The sequence below is a fragment of the Apodemus sylvaticus genome, chromosome 14 (genome assembly GCF_947179515.1).
Source record: "Apodemus sylvaticus chromosome 14, mApoSyl1.1, whole genome shotgun sequence".
Classification (NCBI taxonomy): domain Eukaryota; kingdom Metazoa; phylum Chordata; class Mammalia; order Rodentia; family Muridae; genus Apodemus; species Apodemus sylvaticus.
The window spans coordinates 17671333-17690414 of NC_067485.1; the positions used below are offsets into that span (position 1 = coordinate 17671333).

At 54.3% G+C, this 19082-nt stretch overlaps 1 protein-coding gene across 1 annotated transcript; it reads right to left on the minus strand.

Moving 5' to 3' along the window:
• Positions 1 to 7677: 7677 nt before the first annotated feature.
• Positions 7678 to 16942, minus strand: Ninj1 (ninjurin 1). The gene is made up of 4 exons (XM_052156872.1): positions 16781 to 16942; positions 10208 to 10436; positions 8916 to 9079; positions 7678 to 8323 (listed from the first exon to the last, which is right to left on the minus strand). The coding sequence occupies exons 1-3, from the start codon at positions 16853 to 16855 to the stop codon at positions 8925 to 8927; spliced, it is 459 nt and encodes a 152-aa protein (XP_052012832.1). The 5' UTR covers positions 16856 to 16942; the 3' UTR covers positions 7678 to 8323; positions 8916 to 8924.
• Positions 16943 to 19082: the final 2140 nt, after the last annotated feature.

Genomic DNA, 19082 nt, shown 5'->3' on the forward strand with positions numbered 1-19082 from the left:
TCTCTGCCCTGGTTCTTCACACAGCTTTCTGGGACCTTATCCAGCTGTTCCTGAATCCTAGATTCAGGGTCTCTGTGTCGTTCCCTTGACTGAGGACTTATATCCATCCTGTTCAGGGAAGGTCCCATGTGGATGCCGGGAGGGTGAACACACAAAGCTCACAGGTGGATGCTCTGCCTTTGGCTTCCATCTCTGACCCCTCCTCTCCAGGGTTCTCCTGCCTTAGTGTATGAATTACACTGACCAGGGCTGGGATGGGGGTTGGGGAGGACCCTCTAGCCTTCCACTACTACTAGATGCCTGGGATCCTATAACTACCCTCATCTTATAGATGAGAAAATAATGGGTCAGAGCCAAGGCCACACAGCAGAAAAGAGGCCAACATGAAGGTATCCCATGAGCGCTTGTGTACAACACATGGGTTATTCTCAACACATTAGAGCACACACACCTTTATCCACATCTTCACGAAGATTCCTTCCCCGAGGGGGATATAAGCCACACCAGTTCCTTCTTCTGACCTCCCCGAAACGGACCAATGTACGGTTCCACTAAGTTCACTTTGGAGAGCTAATGAGTTGATCAGACTGATTTATAGGGGAAAGAGTGAGGAGTTATGGGCAGGAGCGTGGGGTGGGGGCAGAGGTATTAAATCAGCCACACTGTGTGGAGGGAAGGATTGAAGGAACCAGAGGGGTCAAGGAAAACCTACAAAATCAACTAACCTGGACCCATAGGGCTCACAGAGACCGAGCCGCCAACCAGAGAGCATGCATGGGACTGACCTAGGCCCTCTGCCTGTGGGTAACAGTTGTGTAGCTTGGTCTTCATGTGGTGGGACTCCTCACAGCAGGAGCAGGGGCTGTCTCTGACTCTGTTGCCAGCCTTTGGGACCCTTTCCCCCTACTGGGCTGCCTCATCTAGCCTCAGTAGGAGAGGATGGACCTAGTCTTCCTGCAACTTTATATGCAAGACTGACTGGTATCCATGGGAGGCCTGCCCTTTTCTGAAGAGAAAGGGAGGAGGAGTGGATGGGGCCAGGAGGGGGGAAGGACTGGGAAGAGAGGAGGGAGGGGAAATCAGTCAGGATATAAAGTAAATAACTAAAATTTTTAAATTAAAAATGAATTTATTCTTCACTTTAAAAAATAAATCAGCCACACTGGAAGGTCTGTACCCAGCATGCATGACTCGCCGAGGACACTTAGCCAGTGCCTCCTTCTAGAACTTCCCCATCTGTATGCTCAAGCCCCTCTCCTAGATCTGCAACCATGGGCAATTAGACAGATCTGGTTGGGAAGGGCAGCTGCTTCCTGAAGGGAGGGGTACAGTGACCCCTCCCACCCCTCCCTTGAACGAGGAAAGTCAGTCAACAAGCCCAGCTGTGCCATCTTTTGTGAGCAGGCCCAGCCAAATCATCGAAGATGGTTAGTTTGGCTTAGAAAGTCATCCTGTACTTCAGCACACATACAAACATATGTGTGTGTGTGCACAGTACTCTGGATGTACATATATGCTCATGCTCTGTACATGTACACGGTCACTCACATGTATGCCGCATGTGCAGGTACACAGGTCCATTTGCATGCATTCTCACACATATAAGACACCAGACACAGGATACGTGTCAGGACACCTGATGGGTTTGGGGCAGGGTGTCTGTTAGGATCAGGATTGGGCCAGGGTGCTCGGAGAGCGTGTTCTTGAGTGTCTCCCCCACCAGTTCCTCCACACCAGCCTTTTTTGAGGAAACATAACATCGTGAACTTGCGGAGTCATCATGAGTCTGTTTTCCAGCGAGTTTCCGGAGCCACACGTGCTACAGTTTGGAAAGTACACAGACAGGCTCAAACTGAAATGACCCGAACGTGAGAGGAGGTGGGCATGGTATTGGGCCCCCAGGGAGGGGTTCCATTCAGGTCATGGGCTCATGAGAGCCGCAAACACAGGAGAGGATTCTGGTATAGTGCACATGCTCCACTTTGCGCCATGGGCGAACTGCAGGCAAAGGTGAAGGAAGGCTGCTTGTTTCTTTCTTTCTTGATTTGTTTTTGTTTTGTTTTGAGACAAGGTTTCTCTCTGTAGCCCTGGCTGTCCTGGAACTCACCCAGCTGGCCTGGAACTCAGAGATCCACTTGCCTCCCATGTGCTGGGATTAAAGTCATTTGCTACCACTGGTGGCTCTGGCCCCCAGTGATCATGTCACTGTCCCCACCTCAGAGTTTCAGAAGCAGGGAATGCACTTACTAGTGTCTAAGCCCCACCCCTCTAACACAGGAGCCCTACCCTGGGTACCCACTCGTGACATCTCCATGGACCAATCCCCTGCCACAGAACCATGGCCACAGAGTGTCATGTGAACTGACCACTTTGTTGGAAGGTTACCCAATATGTGACACCGTGTAGGTATCCGTCACCTGGGGAAAGTGACAGATGCTTGTGTGGATAAGCTCAACTTGGCCCTAGAATGTAAAGAGTTTCAAGGGGCACTGAAAGCCAGCTTCTGTCAGCCAAAGGCTGGGAATACCTAGGGTGCTGGGAAGGTTCTGGGAATGGTCCCATTTGACATCATTGAATATGTCCTTCCTGCCGGGCGGTGGTGCTGCATGCCTGTAATCCCAGTACTCTGGGGGGCAGAGGCAGGTGGATTTCTGAGTTCAAGGCCAGCCTGGTCTACAGAGTGAGTTTCAGGACAGCCGGGGCTACACAGAGAAACCCTGTCTCAACTCCCCTCCCCCCCAAAAAATGTCCTTTTGTAGAGATGCCTGAGAGACCTGTGAGCCCTGGTCCTTTGGGCTGTACAGGAGAGCATGCCCTACTGTCAGCCTGTTTAGCTTCCCAGGATTGACAACTTTCTCCTACGCTGAGGTCCTCAGCCTGCCAACCCCTGGACGCAGGCTGTCCCTGGATACCCCTCCAAGAGTGCCCCAGCCACTTGAGCTCCACTCCATAGCTGGACTCAAAGCCCGAGGCTAAGGCTTTCAACACCCTGGGCTTTAGCTGCTGCCTGCTGCTGGGCTGGGTCTCCACAGGACTTCTGAATCCCATGGAGGAGACAGTAAAGGAACTTCCTGCCTGGACCTCAGAATCCCCATCAGACCCTGCCCTTCCTTCCAGCCATCCTGTCATCTGGTGCTTGTGACCTAGAGTGAGTTAAGTCAACAAGAAGCAAGGGGCACCACAGGCCACTTGCTCACCGGATGTCCCTCGTAAAACAGGTCAGCTTGGGTTGCGTGCCAGCACCCCACAGCACTAGAGGTTCCTGTAAGGACTAAGCCAGTCGCTCAGTAGAAAACCCTTGTCATCTATCCTCCGTGTATCCCTCCGGTCCCGGGGAAGATGCCCTGACTCCTGGAGGCTGTCTTGGACACTCAAGTGAAAACAGGGTGTGCTTTTCAGGCAGTGCTCCCAGAAGGCAAGAGGATGGTAGGGGTAATCCACAGTGGAGAAGCCCTCCCACCACAAGGAGTCTGAGGTGAAGGGGCCAGTGGAGGGGGTTCTGGAGTAGAATGGATACCATGTGGTGACATACTGAGCAAGCACACAGGTCAGTGGGGACACAGGGACACAGGGACACGAGGGTGGAGCCCCGAAATGCATCCGCATCTTGCACAACCCAGGCTGATGATTTGGGGGTGTTCTGATTCTGCTCCTGTGTGCTGTCATTTTTCCAGTTACTGTTGGGTCAGCATCTGCGGGCTGCACCACCTTCCCTAGTCAGCATCTGCGGGCTGTGCCACTTTCCCTTTGCAGATGGCTCAAGGGACCTGCCAAGGTCCTCTAGCCATGCGCCCAGTCAGCCATAGACCATGGCTCTCTCTGCTGGATCCTGGGCACATGCCCTCCTTCAGACCAGATGAGGGCTTGGGACAAGGGGACCTGTTGTGCTTTCTATTGATGTTGGCACCTGGAAGGGTCTGGGAAGATGGAGAGCTGAGGGGCACAGTTCTGTCCTGTCGCCGCTCGGTTCTCTGCCCCTCGTCTGTCAGTGAGAGAATGGGGACCCAATTTAGACAGCAGGAGAGTACGCATGGCATGGCGTAGCTCGGAGAGGCACTGATTAAATCACCATTAGACCCTCCCACCTCCGCTTTTGTTTTTGTATTTTGAGATGTGGTCTGGTCTCATTCTGTAGTCCAGACTGGCCTTGAACTCACAGAGATCTGCCTGCCTCTGCCTCCCAAGCACTGGGATTATGAGTGTTTGCCACTGTGCCCAGCCTCTCAACAATCTTAATCTGATAACAAATAAGATCTTGGTATTGTCTTGCCAAGGATCCAGGGCACCAGGGCACTGAGCAAGGTTGTGGTTCAAGGATCCTCATGCCCTGTTTTGCAGTTGACCCAGCAGGTGCCATGGGTGTGAGGGAGGGGTTATCCTGGCCTGGGAGTGGGTGGTGGCAGAGGACAGTGAGCTAGGGTGCAGAGAGAAGCAGGTGGGGTTCTTCCTGGAGGCCCCGCAAGATTAGTGGGACTGGAGTCAATGTTTTCCCAAAATTAAGTATCTGGAGGAACAAGAGAAAGTCATGAAAGATAAAAAATGGAGTTATCCCATGAAATCAGAAGGGAGAAGGCAGGCAGGAAATTAGAGCTGGGGTAGGCTGAGCGTAACAGATGTGGGGAGAAGGAGACACCTGTCATCCAGCTAGCCAGGAACACATCAGCATGTAAAACAGGCCCTTCTCTCAGCCAAGCCTCGGTGCCCAAAAAGGTTCTTAAAGGGCACACGTGGTGAGGGCAGAAATGCTGCAGGGACACCCTATAAAACTAGCAGTGCTCAGACACAGCCAGTGTTTGTTTGCCACAGGCGGGATGGGGCAGTGGTGGGTGGAGGGCTGGGCCAGACCAGAGCTTCATCCCCATGAGAAGCAAGGGGCCTGGGGAGATGCTCAGCTGTGCAAACATGAGGACAAGATCCCCAGCACCTCTGGACAAAGCTTGGCATGGCGGTGTGTGCCTGCAGTTCCATTGCTGGGGAGGTTGAGGCAGGAGAATTGCTGGAGCTTGCTGGCCAGCTGGTCTAACAGAAATCAGTGGATTCCAAGTTTACTGAGAAATGCTGCCTCAAAAATTAAGTTGGAGCCGGATAGTGGTGCCGCATGCACTTAATACCGGCACTTGGGAGGCAGAGGCAGGAGGATTTCTGAGTTTGAGAACAGCCTGGTCTACAGAGTGAGTTCCAGGACAGCCAGGGCTACACAGAGAAACCCTGTCTCAAAACCAAAGCAACAAAAAAATTAAGTTGGAGTGCTTTTGGCCTACACATACCCCCCCCCCACACACACACATAGTAAAAAGCACAGCACTAGGCGTACCCATTACTCCCAGCCCCAGCAGAGGCCCCTGACCCTCAGGAGATGAAGCAGGTGTAACTCGTTCTCTGCATATCAGTGTTGGCCTTGCGTCAAGCTAAGTGCTGGTAGGGGCAGGTGGCATGGGTCTCTGAGTGTAGGGGAATCATAGAGGACAGGGCTGAGAGACCAGGGACACACTCACCAGGTGATGGGTATTGAGGGACGGGACACCCCCCCCCCAAGAGATCAGGTCATAAAGGGTCCTTTTCTCATCATAGGCATCAAATGCCCGGTCAAAGGTCAGGTCTGAGCACAGGTCCCTGGTGGAGGAAGATACATGCTCTCTCTGAGGCGCCCTGCCCAGGGAATCTGGCTTGGGTGACAGCCTGACCTCAGTGAAGCCACTACAGAGCCCCTCTAGTCCCATCTGGGGTTTCCTCTTTTGATGAAGAAGGAACTAAGCCATGTGTTGACCAACATCCGGCTGCCAAGTCCAGGCACGCAGGTGGCTGCTGGCCAGCCCACGTTGGGGGACACACTAGGGACACAGTGCCAAGAGTTATGGCCCCAAGCCAGCCTGGTCAGACCCATGCTATCTGCACAGGATTCTAGTCTCCACAGCTCTTTCTCAGACTCTTCTCACCCAGTCCCTTATGTCGTGTGCCCCTCGGTTTTGAGTTTGTGAGTTCTGGGCCCCGTCAGTTCTCTTGCCTCAGCTTCCCGAGTAGCGGGGACTACAGACATGGACCCGCACACTCAGCTTTCCCCCTGGAACTTTTTTTTTAAAGACGGAGTTCCCTATAGCCAAAGGATACTCTCAAACTCACTAGGTAGTTGAGGATAACCTTGAACTTCTGATCTTTCTGCTTCTGCTTCTTGTGTGAAATTACAGGAATCGTATCATAACATCGGCTTTCCTGGAGTATTTTAAAGGGATCTGGCCATTTCTCCCATAGGTGTTTTCTCTCATCCATCACATGGGTACCCAAGGTTGCAGAAGCTTCTGTGATGTCTTAGGGCCCTAGTTTCTAGGGGCGCTTACCGCTCCTATGAGTGAGGAATAGATAGGGAGTCGGGGTTTTGAGGAACTAAGCCCTGGCCCCTCACTCTAGACCTTGGGAAGGATGCTGAGAGAGGGCAGAGGCTGCAGGGGATCAGGTATGGGTAGGTTTTACACCTCAGAGCACGGGGCCAACATTAAGAAACTGGGGTAAAGGGCTGGGAGGTACAGTGGGAAAAAGAGCAGGAGCGGGGTGGGGGCTGGGAGCCAGCTTCTGCTGGGTGACCGAGAGGGTCCCTGCTGACCGTGGGCTGTGCTGAATGCCACTTTGGAGATGCCTAAGTGCCAGCCCACGGTAGGCTGGCACCAAACTGAGTGTCAGGGGGAAAAGAGCACACGTGTGACCCCACCCAGGCCACAGTTGGTAACTAAAGACAAGAGCATGGCTGTTTCCCAGGCTCACACAAGCTGCCTTTCCCTGGTACAGGACAGCCAGAGAGAGCCTCAAAGACCCCACTTGACAAACCGGGCCTGAGGGACACCTCCTGAACATGGAGAGGCTAGAAGGGGCGTGTGGCGTCCCAAGTAGGATTTTGTCATATTCTACTACAATAACACAGCCCCTGGGCTTAGGACTGAGGTCTGCAGTATACACTGTCATTGGTGCATCAGGCTGATATGCAGTTCTGGGAAAGCCAGCAAAGGCTGTTTCTAGCACTTGGCATGCAAACACTGGGCAGTTTTAAGTACAGAGAGTTACAGTGTCTTTGTCCCCAAGAGAATAGCAGACTCCAATTTCTCATCATGTAGCAGTTGGGGCCCAGGCACGGGTATTCCTCCTATATCCTGAGGCGATCAGCAGAGCAGGCTCCCAGTCAGCATACCACATGCCTGCTAAGATGTTCACTGTGTGAGGGAGTTCTATGAACTATTCTCACAATGTGTGTGCATTATATTCATGGCTTTGTGTATCTGTAGAGGCCAGAGGACAAAAATCAAGCGTTAACTTCTATCACGCTCCACCTTAGTTTTTGAGGCCAGACTTACTGAAGCCAGGGCTCACCGGCTGCTCCCCTGCCACCTCCCCTTCGACCCCAGCACATGCCACTGCACTACATGGATGCTAGGGATTCAAACTCTTGCTTGTGCAGTAAATATTTTCCCACTGAGCCCTCTCGTCAGCCCCTCCTGAAATCTCCTTGTGCATTTACTGGAAAAAGGCTGTCAAGCCTCAGATCCCACCATCTGTCTCAAAACCCACCCCTAAACAGAAGGAAAGCTGAGAGTTCAACCAAGTGTGGTTGAACGCGCTGATGCACCTGCAGGGGGGGACTGTCTGGGAGTGGAGGATGGTGTCCCAAGAGCAGAGGGTGGCACGTGGAACCCAGCAGGGCAGAACATAAGCTTTATTGTCATTCCTGATTAGAAAAGTGGGGCCTGAACCCCTGAGTTGGGGGCTGGGGCTCCTCCCAGGTCACTACTGGTAGAAGGACCAGCGTGACTTGCAGCCCCCATGGGCATGGCTGCCTCCTGATGGCTGCCAAGCCCAGGCACTGAGGCTGGAGCCAGCAGGTACTGATAGCTGTCCAAGGTCCCTGGGTCAAGAAACAACAAAGGCAGCAGTCTCCAGGGTGACCTGGGCAGACTCCATGAGAAATAGGGTCACTGGTGTATCAGCAAAGGGAGGGGCATATCCTGGTCCTTCTGGAATGTCCTGAGGCAGAGGCCAGTGCTAGCCCCTCATCGAGTCCAATCATGGATTTGCTGCATGTCCTTGGGTGGGCAGTGACCATTCTCTGGGCATGGGTTTCTGTGGAGCTGTCCGGTTTTGACCTCCTTGGTCCTGTATCCACTCCCACATGCCTCCGGTAGCCGCTGACACAGCAGTCACAGTTGGACGGAAGTCCATCCCCAACCATGGTCTAGCGGTGGCCACCTTGCGCTCTGCACACAGGAGAGGGATGCTTTGGGGGTACAGCAGTTGCTGGGGTCTGGACAGCTGGGCTGCAGGTCAGGTACCTTTAAGGTCTCTGGAAAGATGAAAAAGAGAGGCAGGCATGAGTGCTGCTAGGCCAGCTAACAAAGCCCAGGCTAGAGGGTGCTGAGTTCATGCTCGTGAACAGATGGTGGGCATCATGGCTACCCAGCCTTGGGTGTCAGGATCTGTTCACCACGGACCAGGTGCTACAGCCCTTCCCACGCTGATACAGTGTTCCTGGGTGTCTGTCAGGACTTAAAGGACATGTTCACAATGGTGACAAGAGCCAGTGAGTAGTGACCATGGCCACTGCCTAGCAAACCCCATTTCTCCAGCTGTCAGCAGCAGCAGACCATGCAGACAGCAGCAACTTGAAGCCTCTGGAGATAGCTCTGGAGACATCCATGAAGAAGACAGGCCAGTGGGACAGGGGCTATGTTCCCATAGGCCCTAGTACCCTCGTCCTGGCCAGATGACCTACACACCTGAGTGTGTCCTCTGAGGGACATCAAGGACTGCATTCAGATGATTAGTAGTGGCCTTGTCATGCCATATGTGAGGGACAGCCAGCCCAGAACCCACCACACCTATAAGCATCCCACGGCGGTGGCAGCAACGGGTCTCAGTGTCCCATGCCAACTCACCTTGGTGTCCTACTGCCGGGGCGCCACATCCATTACAGGCTTCTGGACCCCGAAGGCCGTAATGAAGATGTTGACCACCACGATGATGAAAACCAGTCCCGTGGCCAGGTTGTTCAGGAAGTCTAACTTGGCGTGCTTGGCCGGGTTGTTGAGGTCATACTTGACTGTGGGTGAGAGGGACAGAGGCTGCTCAGGGAAGCCTGGGAGGGGGGGGAAGTGTCTAGGGAGCACTGAGAGACGAGGACAGGGCTCTTGGCCATCACTAGGGTCTTATTCCTCACTGGAAAAATGCTAAAGGCATGGACGCCCCTCCCTTTTATATCTGCCACTTTCCCCGTGGGGAAAAGAAGCCCGGGCAGGTCCAGTGCTGAGATGTCACTCTGGCTGCCAAGCCAGGCCAGGTTTTGTTTCAAAGGCAAAAGTACTGAACTCCTCCTGAGGCTTACTTTACAGACCACCCCGGCAATCTACCTCAGCTCTGTACCCATTGCACAGGTAGTGACCGTGAGGTCCCAGAACATCCCTCATTAGTCTAAGGTCACACTGCCAGAAAGTAAATGTGGCCCTTGCCATCCCTGATGACATCTTCTGCTCTGGGCAGGCACCAAGGTTGCCCTGGCAACCCCAGCCCACTTTCCTATCAGCTGTCCATCAGGCCTATGGTCACCTGTGGGCCATCTACTGAGGTGATGATGGTTGCGAATCAGTGGTTATACTCCGCATGTTGGATTTTCACTCAGAACCAGAAAGAAGAGTTAGTTGGTCCAGGTCCAAGGTCATCTTCTGGGTCCAGAGTCATCTTATATCCAGAAGCCCTGACTCTTCGTTCTCTATTCCAGAGTCCCCTCCTCAGTCCCCAAGACATCCCATCTCCCTGCAGCCCCACCTCTTGACCCAAGGTCTTCTTCTTGCTTTCTAGGTAAGGGTCTCTTCTTTGCCTCCTGTATAACGTGGCTGCTCTTTGTTACTGGACATAGGCAGCAGGGTCAGGCCTGAGCTGCTCTGGGCAGGGAGGGCTGGCTGGCAGAAGCTATCTTATGGCAGGGAGCCACAGGGACCCAAGGAAGTAGGTACCTGATTCCCTCTGCCCCTGCACTACCCCACCGTCCAGACCCTGAGGACCCTAACCTCACTCTGCTTTCAAAGAGCAGGGTCAGATGTGGGGAGCGGCAGCTTGGATCATAAGCCTGGCTACCTGAGGGCCAAGTGCCTGAGGTAGACCCACGGCTCCACCCACCTCACACGTCTCCTCCCTCCCCATCCCGGCGCTGTGCAAGCAGCCGTGGTCCTACCCAGGAAGATGAGCAGCACACCCACTCCGATCTGCAGCACGAGGGAGATGGAGATGAGGACCACAAGGGGCACGAAGAAGGCGAAGTCATTGCCCTGCTCCACCACGGCCTTCAGCTGCGACGCGTTGGCCATGAGCAGCGCGATGTCCAGCATGCTCTCGGCCGCGCTCTTCTTGTTGGCATAATGGTTTACGTTGATGGGCCGGTTCCTCACACCCCAGCGGGCTGGCTGTGGGGAGCAGAACAGGGTCAACTTGGGGCTCTGGGGCGAGCTACAGGAAGAGGTCAGGACAGGGTTCCTGTAAGGCCCCTGGAGGTAGGGCTTCTGTTGCCCCAACCCTGGCAAGTGATCATTACTCCAAGGAAATTTCCTGGAGTACAGTTCTGTGGAGAAGGAAGCAGAACACCAACCTCCACACACACACTGTCTCCGGCGGGGAATGCCCGTGACTCTCACTATCCTGTGCAGCCGGTATTCCTCTTTGCCTACAAACCCTTGGCTTCCCCTCCCCCAGGGTCTAGACTCCTGAAGGTACCAGGAAGAGAAATGAGGTGGGAGTAGACAGGTTCCTGCATCTGGCTCTGGCTTGCTAACTCTTCCTGGGCTGAGCCCAAGAGCCTGGCCAATCCTGCCTTGGTCCCCCTCCCAGCCTCAGCCTTATTCTACACACAGTGTGACCCCACACACAGTGTGACCCCACACAGACATCACCCTCAGCTTCAGCTTCTCCCTACAGGATGGTTTGGTCACCTTGCTGAGCTACAGCTACTCATGACTATGCGGCACAGAGCAGGTGCTCAATAGATGCACCGCCATTCTGCATGCAGTAGAACAGGATGTGTGTCTCCTGATTTCTCATAGTAATCCTTAAGGGCTTCCTTAAGGGTAGGCACCCCTTGGTGCCATCCTCTCTCTTAGAGCTAGATGCAGCAGCTGCCTCTCCCTAGAGGCCATTCCCAGGTCACCTTCCCCCTCTCTTACATGTCCAGTCACGAGGGGCCCTATAGATCTATCTCTACCCACAGGGGCGTCCCCTTCCAGATACCCCCAAACTCCGAGGGGCTCCCTGGCGGCCTCTGCTTCCAGGATTCCGCCCTGGATTCCCCTGGTAGGACCCGGCCCTCTCCTGTCATGAGAGGTCACCTCTCTGGCTGGCCTGCCTCATTCTAAGGCACCTTAATTGGCTGGCGTCCTCTTTGCACGGAGACAGTCGGCTCTCTCAAGCTGCCCTGGTCGGGGCCCCTTCTCAGCTACCTAGGAAAGTCTCACCAAACCTAGGCTTAGCCCTTTGTCCACTGCTGCCCTGAGCATTGAGCCCTGCACTGTAGCCTCCAGGGAGTGGGCACGGAGCTGAAAGAGGTGGTCAGGGCCTGCTGTTGGCAGCCAGCCACCTGGGGCCACCCGGAAAGATCCTGTTTCTAGACTCATGAAAGATGCAGGGACTGGAGACAGTGCCGTCGGGCTGTGGGGCAGGCGTTCACTGCACTCACGTGACTATTTTCTGCAGGTCAGGAAGCCTAAGGCAGGTGCCACTAAACTGACAGACTGTGTATCGTTAACCTGAAATTTCTCCTGAAGTCATGTGTTAGAGAAGGAAGGTGGTGTGGGTGATGGGAGGCACAGGTGGGCTCTGCTACCAGAGCCTGAGCTATGACACGCAAACCGCCAGCTTTCAACGTAAGCTGCACCTTGAATAGCACTTGGGTCAAAATTCTTACTTAGGAGCACGTTCTGTGTGTGTGTGTGTGTGTGTGCACGCGTGCGCATGTGCATTTGTATATAATTTCATGTGTATATGCAGTTGTATGTGTTGTAGAAGTTTACACGTGTGTGGATGCACATGAGTATGCATCTGTGCTCAAAGTACTGTGTATGCATGCCCATGTGTCACACAACACATATATATAACACATAAGCACATACAGATAAACAGGCCTACATATGTATGCACACATAAATAAACACAGAAGGCGGAGCTTTTGGCAGTGAGTTGGTGGCGCAGAGGTCTGCAGTGGATGAAATGAGACCCCAGGCTGGTCTTGCCGGCTGCTGGGCAGCAGGGAGAAGTTCTTTCATTCTGAACCACGTAAAGGCTTCCTGACCGCATGGTCACAAGGAACAGCAACATGAATGGACTCCCTCATGCCCCTACCCTCACACACGGCTCTCTCCACTCTTAGTCACAGCCGCCTGGGCCCCTGCTGGCCTCACTCACTTAGGGAGCAAACTGAGGCTCTCTATACTGTAAGCTCCACCCAAAGCCACACAGCAAGCAGGGGCCAGGCTACATTGTGAACTTACGCTTTGGGCTCCGAGCCCTGGAATCCGAGAGTCGGAAGGGACTGGGCTCTCAGGGGGCTCTGTCTCTAGGTCAGGACAGCTAGTCTTACTTAGCCTCAGTGTCTTGCTAAGTCACAGAGCTTATAGAATTAATACCCAGAGGTGGCTCAGAGCCCTTGGGTCCAACAGAGGCTACAACCCATCAGCCACCTGCTTACCTTTTACCCTGTAAGACGGTCATAAGGGCCTCAGGCTGAGGGACAAGCCCAAAGGTAAAGCAGGCTATTACATGGTGTTAAACTCCACCTCCTCACAGCCTGGCTCTGTGTCCCCACGTTTGCTGCCTATCTCCCCTCCTTTGAATCTGGGACTGCCATCTGGGAAATTTGTCTAAAACTGAATAAAAGGACACATTACTACTAGAGATCAGTAGATGGGCTCAGGGGGCTTTGCAGGATGCCTCCAGGGTCTGATCCTACGCCATGCTGGTGACTGCCACACAGGCCTCTCCTGGGATGCACAGTTGGATGGATCCAGGGTGTCCGGGCCACCCAATCACAGATCAGGGAGCCCTGTTGGTCTAACTAGCTGCCTGATCATGCTAGGAAACTGCCTGTGCCAGTGACCTGGGCAGATCAGGAAGAGAACACACTGGTTAATATGTACCAGGGCACACTGGAGTTCCCCGAAACCTCAGCAGCGGCTGGGAACTGGCTATTTCTTCTAAAACCCAGGAAGGACCATTGTGGGTTAGTCAGCCCATTCAGGGGGCTGTGCTGATGAGGGCCTCGTCATGAGGCCTAGGGCCACCTGGTTGTCCCTGGCTGAGGTGGGAGGGCAGTGGGTACTTAAGATCTGGCTTAGTCATGGCACAACGGGGATCTGTGCCCATCAGCTTGACCCACAGAGCAGGGTGCCATCCTTCACGAAGACATCCCCAATCTCATCACACCAACAGCCATCAAGGTGACTGTGTATCAGTTAAAAAGAAAAGACAGGAAAATGCAGGGGACTTTAGAAGGTGGGGCTCGGCGGCTCTGACCTGTGGGGACACCCTACATCAAGTGGCAGGGCCAGAATGTTCCTTTACTCTCAATGTCCCGCTCTCCCCAGTGACTTAACTTCAGTCACTGAGCAATACCGGCACATGAATAATGAGACAAGGAAAAGAAAGGCCAAGCCAGGCACAGGTCTTCCATTACCCAAAATGTTGTCCTAGGTGACCCAGAGGTCCAAGTCTAGATAAATTCTGGATGACCCGAGCTGGACTGCTCAGAGGCCCTGTCAAATACCAGTCATTAGGCCGTAGGAGTTACTATGGTGTGGGTGCAGCAGCTGCATGCACACCCCTAAGCTAGATCCAGTAGGAAGCACCTGTGCCAGCCTTCTGTGCCCCAGTCTGCGTTGCTTGCCCATGCCCTGGGAGCCCAAGAAGCAAGACTGAAGTTTCTCCCGAATTCACACATATTCCACTGGGCAGGAAACCCCAGTGAGACAGCAGGAAGCACAGGAGGCGGGGTCCCCACAGCAGCTGGGCCACGGGCTGGGCAGACTTGCTTCCTGTGGGTCAGAGCTGACCAGGAGTGACCCGGAGGCCCACTAGGATGGCCTTTAGAACTTGGCTAAGATCCTGACTGTCCCAGGATTGGCCAGGCAAGCAGAAAGGAGAAAAATAGGTAGCTTCTCCTGGTCACCGAGACCAGGCAGAGGGAAGGCCAGTGTACAGGACATAATACCATGACCTGGAGACCTGAGATTATGGCCAGAGCTACCTCAACCTGCATTCAGTGAGGGGCAAGAAAGCAGGGCAGGCGCCACAGGGTTATGGCCCAGGTCCATCTCAGTCTAACAGGAAGCTGCCCCCAGCGTCATGGTGTGAGTGTGCCATTTCTACATTAAACTGGTGTTTAACTGTGTCTCAGCTGCCAGGTAAAAGTGAGCTAACTCTCAAAAACTGGATCAGGCTGTGAATACTAACAGGGACTTTAGGTAATTGCCTCTGGGGAACCTAGCATTTGGAGGGGCGTGGGCAGGACTTCCCCACCAACCAGGGTGGCTCTGCTGGGCCTCAACTACCTGGGAGGTAGTGGCACCCCTTTTTCCAGAGGGGAAACTGAGGTTCCCTTGGGTTCTCATTCCAGGGATAGTGTTGTTCTTCCCAAACTTCTATGGATATCACCATGAGACAGTGGAGAGTGTCTCTGGAGCTAACGCCGCCATGTACTGCATTCTGCCTCAAGCATTTCCTTTATGTCAGCCATATATAGTTTTTCCTGAACAGAAGCACGTACTGTGTCACTTCATAGATGATAAGCTGAGGCACGGAATGCTGACACAACATGCCTCAGAGAGTTGGAGGTAGGATCCTGAGGTTGGGCAGGGGGACTGGGCATCAGGTCTTCAAGGTTAGCTGCACCTCAGAGAAGCATCCTGTCCCCAGTGACTCTAGACAAAACCTCCCACCCAACTCTGTATGGTCTCGGTACTCAGCCTCTGGTCTCCATTGCAATGTTCCTCTACCTAGGTGCTCTTCCAGTCACACTAGAGGGTCAGATCTGTCCCTTCTGTAAGCCACTGCAAACAACTCCACCACACAGGGAGCCTTCCCGGACACTTATGCTCCCTACTAACCACCACGGCAGGCAGGCAGGCAGGCAGCAGGCAGGCAGGCAGGCAGGCAGGCAGACAGGCAGGGAGGCAGGAAGGCAGGGAGGCAGGGAGGCAGGGAGGCAGGGAGGCAGGGAGGCAGGGAGGCAGGGAGGCAGGGAGGCAGGCAGGGAGGCAGACAGGCAGGGAGAAAGCCCTACACACCCCTGAGAAGCTAATGTAGTTGATTTCATTCTCCCAGTTGAATGGTAGGAGGATATGTCTCTCCTTCTTGTTCCCAGAGGCAAGACAGTGACCCCTGAGTAAATGAACCCGATCTCGCCTGTGTCTGTGCTCAGAACTCAATGGGGGGGGGGGGGCACGGCCCATCCAGCTGTCTGCAGAGCTGAACAGACATAACACTCAAGGGCAAGGCCACTGGTCAGAGACAGCCAGTTCCCCCTCAAATCAGCTTCCAGACCACTGGTCCACCTGTTCCTGATTTGCATCCCTTGTCCTTAAAGGCAGAGAGATCACTGATTCTTTATTTTAGACCCACACACAAAAGGCCCAGGCAGATGGTGGGCTCCCCAAAAGGAACTCAGTCAGGGGGTCCCTTGCCCACTGCTTCCAGAGGGTTCACACATTTTGGCAGAGCCCAGGTCTCAGCTGGCAAACCTGAACGAGCCCCAGGGCTCTGTCCTGTTTTCTCGTCTCATCCCCGGACAGACATTTGTGCTCCCACCTCTTGCTCCTCCTTCCCGAACAACCCTGTTCCCACTATATGAACCTGGGTAGAAAGTTTCTTGTTCTGGTTTATTTTGCACCGCAGGGACTTGTGGAAAATCCCAGCCTGGTGCAATTTCCCCACCCCCATCCCTGGGGGGTCGGAAATAGAAAGAATGTCCAAAGTCAACATGTCACAGAGGGACAGAGGGCCATGCGGGGTGGTACAAGTGAAGGCTGGGCCCTGGCATGCTCAGGCCCTGCCCTGGAGGTAGACTATGAGGTGAGAGGTCAGGAAGGATGGTCCCTCAAAATAGGCATCCGACCACGACTGTGGCCCAGGCCAGGCCGAGCAAACTCGAGGCAGGGCTTTACAATCCTAGAATTGGCACCCTGAAGACTGAGAACGAACGTGGCGTTCTGTTTTTCATAGGCAGGTGACCACAGCAGGGACACAGCCTCGGGTTTCCCCCTATCACTGCAGCAGGCGACCGTGTGGTCACCGGGTGGTGACGTAGCTGTCTGCCTGGTGCTGGCCTCCAACCAGGAGGCGGTGACTTCTCTCCCGCCCACCTCAAGGCACGCAGGAGGAGACAGCCCGGAGGCGCTGGAAGTTGGAGGGTGGTGTGGGAGGCAGGAGAGTCCCGGAGAGCAGGATGCCAACCTTCTCCACCCGAGGAGTGGTGCCAGCCAGACGCGGGCTCTGCACAGCGGGGCGACGGCAGCAAGCTAGACCGCCCGGCGCCTCTGCCTACCTGCTGTGCTGGCCCCAGACCCGTGGGACCACCATTTGTGCTCGGGACAGGTCAAGCACGACTTTGCCCGGAAGCAGCGGCCACCACCACCACCACCCCGCAGTGCGGACGCCGCGCGCGTACCCGGCCCGACGCCCACAGGTGCCCACTGCCGAGCAGGGCCCAGAGAGGGCGGCGCCGGCCAAGGTCACACAGCAGCCTGCGCAGGGGGTGCTGAGATCTTACCAAGGCGTCGGGGGAACCGGGGGAGCCCGGGCGCAGGTCGCCGTTGAGCTCATACTCCTCAGTGCCCGACTCCATGGTGCGGCCGCCCGGGCCGCCTAGCACACGGCCTGAGCGCGCCCGCGCCTCCGCCACGGGCTAGGGCTGTACGCCCGCCCCGCTCCGCCCCGCTCCGGCACGCCCCGCCCCCGGCACGCCCCGGCACGCCCCCACCCCCCACCCCCCCGCACGGCCGCCCCCGGACTCCGCCTCCACCCGGGGCGGGTCCCGGCCTAGAAGCCAGCTGCTAGAATTGCGTCTGGCCCGGATAACATAACTCCTTCTTGATTTCCCCAATTCTCAGGCTACTTCACGATGGCTAGGAAAAGCAGCCCAGCGCCTGTCCTTGCGATGACATCGGGGCCCCCAGGAACCCTGTCTCAAAGTCGTTGGTCAAGCGGGGGGTGGGGGGAGGCCCTCTAAACTTTGAACATGAACACTTGATCTTTTTTAAAGTGAGGCCAAGGGCGAGCCCATGCTGCCCCATGGTGAGGTTTTTCCCTTGGGGAGGATGCGCCCTGAGGCTGTAAGTCTGTCCCTTCAGGGAAAAGGAAATGGAAACTCAGGAAAAGGGTGTCAACGGTTAATCCAGGCTTTCTACTCTAGGACCCTCAGCCGTTTTGCCTGGAGAATGGAGATACATATGAGGGAGGGCCTCCTTTACAGACCAGAGACTGAGAGAAGCAGAAGGGATTGCTAATGTGGCAGCTTTAGTGTCCAGAAGGAGCTGACATCATAGCCCAGGATCCAGGGATATTAGGCGTTTGGTTGGCTACTGCTTTCCTTAGCCCAATGGACCTTTGTGTCCCAGTTCCATGTCTTGAGAGTTCTCCTGGCCCAGGAAGCTAGGTGGAGTGGGGAGGTGATGGGATGTTGTCGTCCAAGGAGACACACCAGATACAGGAGTGTAGGCCAGCTTCTTCCCGACCCTGACTTCCCTCTCAGGCCCCATGCTTTGCCTGGGCTCAGGAGTGCCACGTCACATGTGAGCATTCTCTCCTGGTGTCTCCTAGAGTCTCAGAAGGCGTAAGCCGACTATGGGACTCTTAGAGAGATTATAAGCCTACCTTATAATTATAATACCATTCTGTGACTGAGTGGCTCATCTTTCTATGCAACTTCTTGCCAGCTTGTCTTAGCATAAGACTGGAGTTTGAAGCCAGGCGGTGGTGGCACACGGCTTTAATCCAAGCACTTGGAGGCAGAGACAGGAAGGTGTATGTCTGAGTTCAAGGCCAGTCTGTTCTACAGAGCAAGTTCCAGGACAGCCAGGGCTACACAGAGAAACCCTGTCTCAAAACAAAAACAAAAACAAAATAAAAAAAACAACAAAAAAAAGATACCTGGGTTGAAGAGATTGTCTTAGTAACTAAGAGCACTGGCTGTTCCCTCGTAGCAGCTCACGACCGTCTTTAATTCCAGTCCCAAGGGATCTTACATTCTCTTCTGGCTTCTGTGGGTACCAGACATACATGCAGGCAAAGCTCCCATCTACATAAAATAAAATAACAAAAAAAATGATCTAAAAAGAAGAAAGAAATGGTACCCAAGGCTGTCTGTATACCAGGTGCTGTTGCAGGCACGACAGGCTGGAATCAGACAGCAGAAGCCTGCTCTGTGGAGCAATCAGACACACATAAGAGGTCTGGAGGCCAGCACTTTGTGAAGCCTGGTGCCACACTTCCTAAGAGCAGGGCTAAGGGTTGAGGAGCGCTCGAGAGACGCCTCAGCAAGCAAGAACCCTGTTGTTCTTGCAGAGGACCCGAGTTTGATTCCCAGCACCACACTGGATGGGTCACAAACACTCCGGCTCCAAGGGATCCGACAACTTCTTTTACACATGCATTGGTGTGATTTTTTTTATTATTTAATAAATAGCAATTATTTGACAATCGACTTGTTTTGTTTGGTTTTTTGCTGTTTTCTGACACAGGTCTCACTATGTAGCACTGGAAACCAGTGCTTGCTCCACACGTGGGCATGGGATGCCCAATTCTGCAGGTTGGTTTCAGAAGTGAGACAGATGGCACAGAAAGAGCCAATCGGTCAAAGGTGTTTGTGAGAAGATGGGGTTTTCCACAGACCCAGCTTCAGGGCCTGATGCTCCGTACCTCTGTGTCACCCGGGGTGACAGGAAGCTAGGGACAGAGACTGAGGGCAGCAAGGGGGTTAGATTCTAACTTGGCCCTTTCTGGCTCTCCCATCTGTCCACTCCTCAATACTTTGTCCATTTGGGTGTCCTGGGGATTAGGGGTGCCAGTGCCTA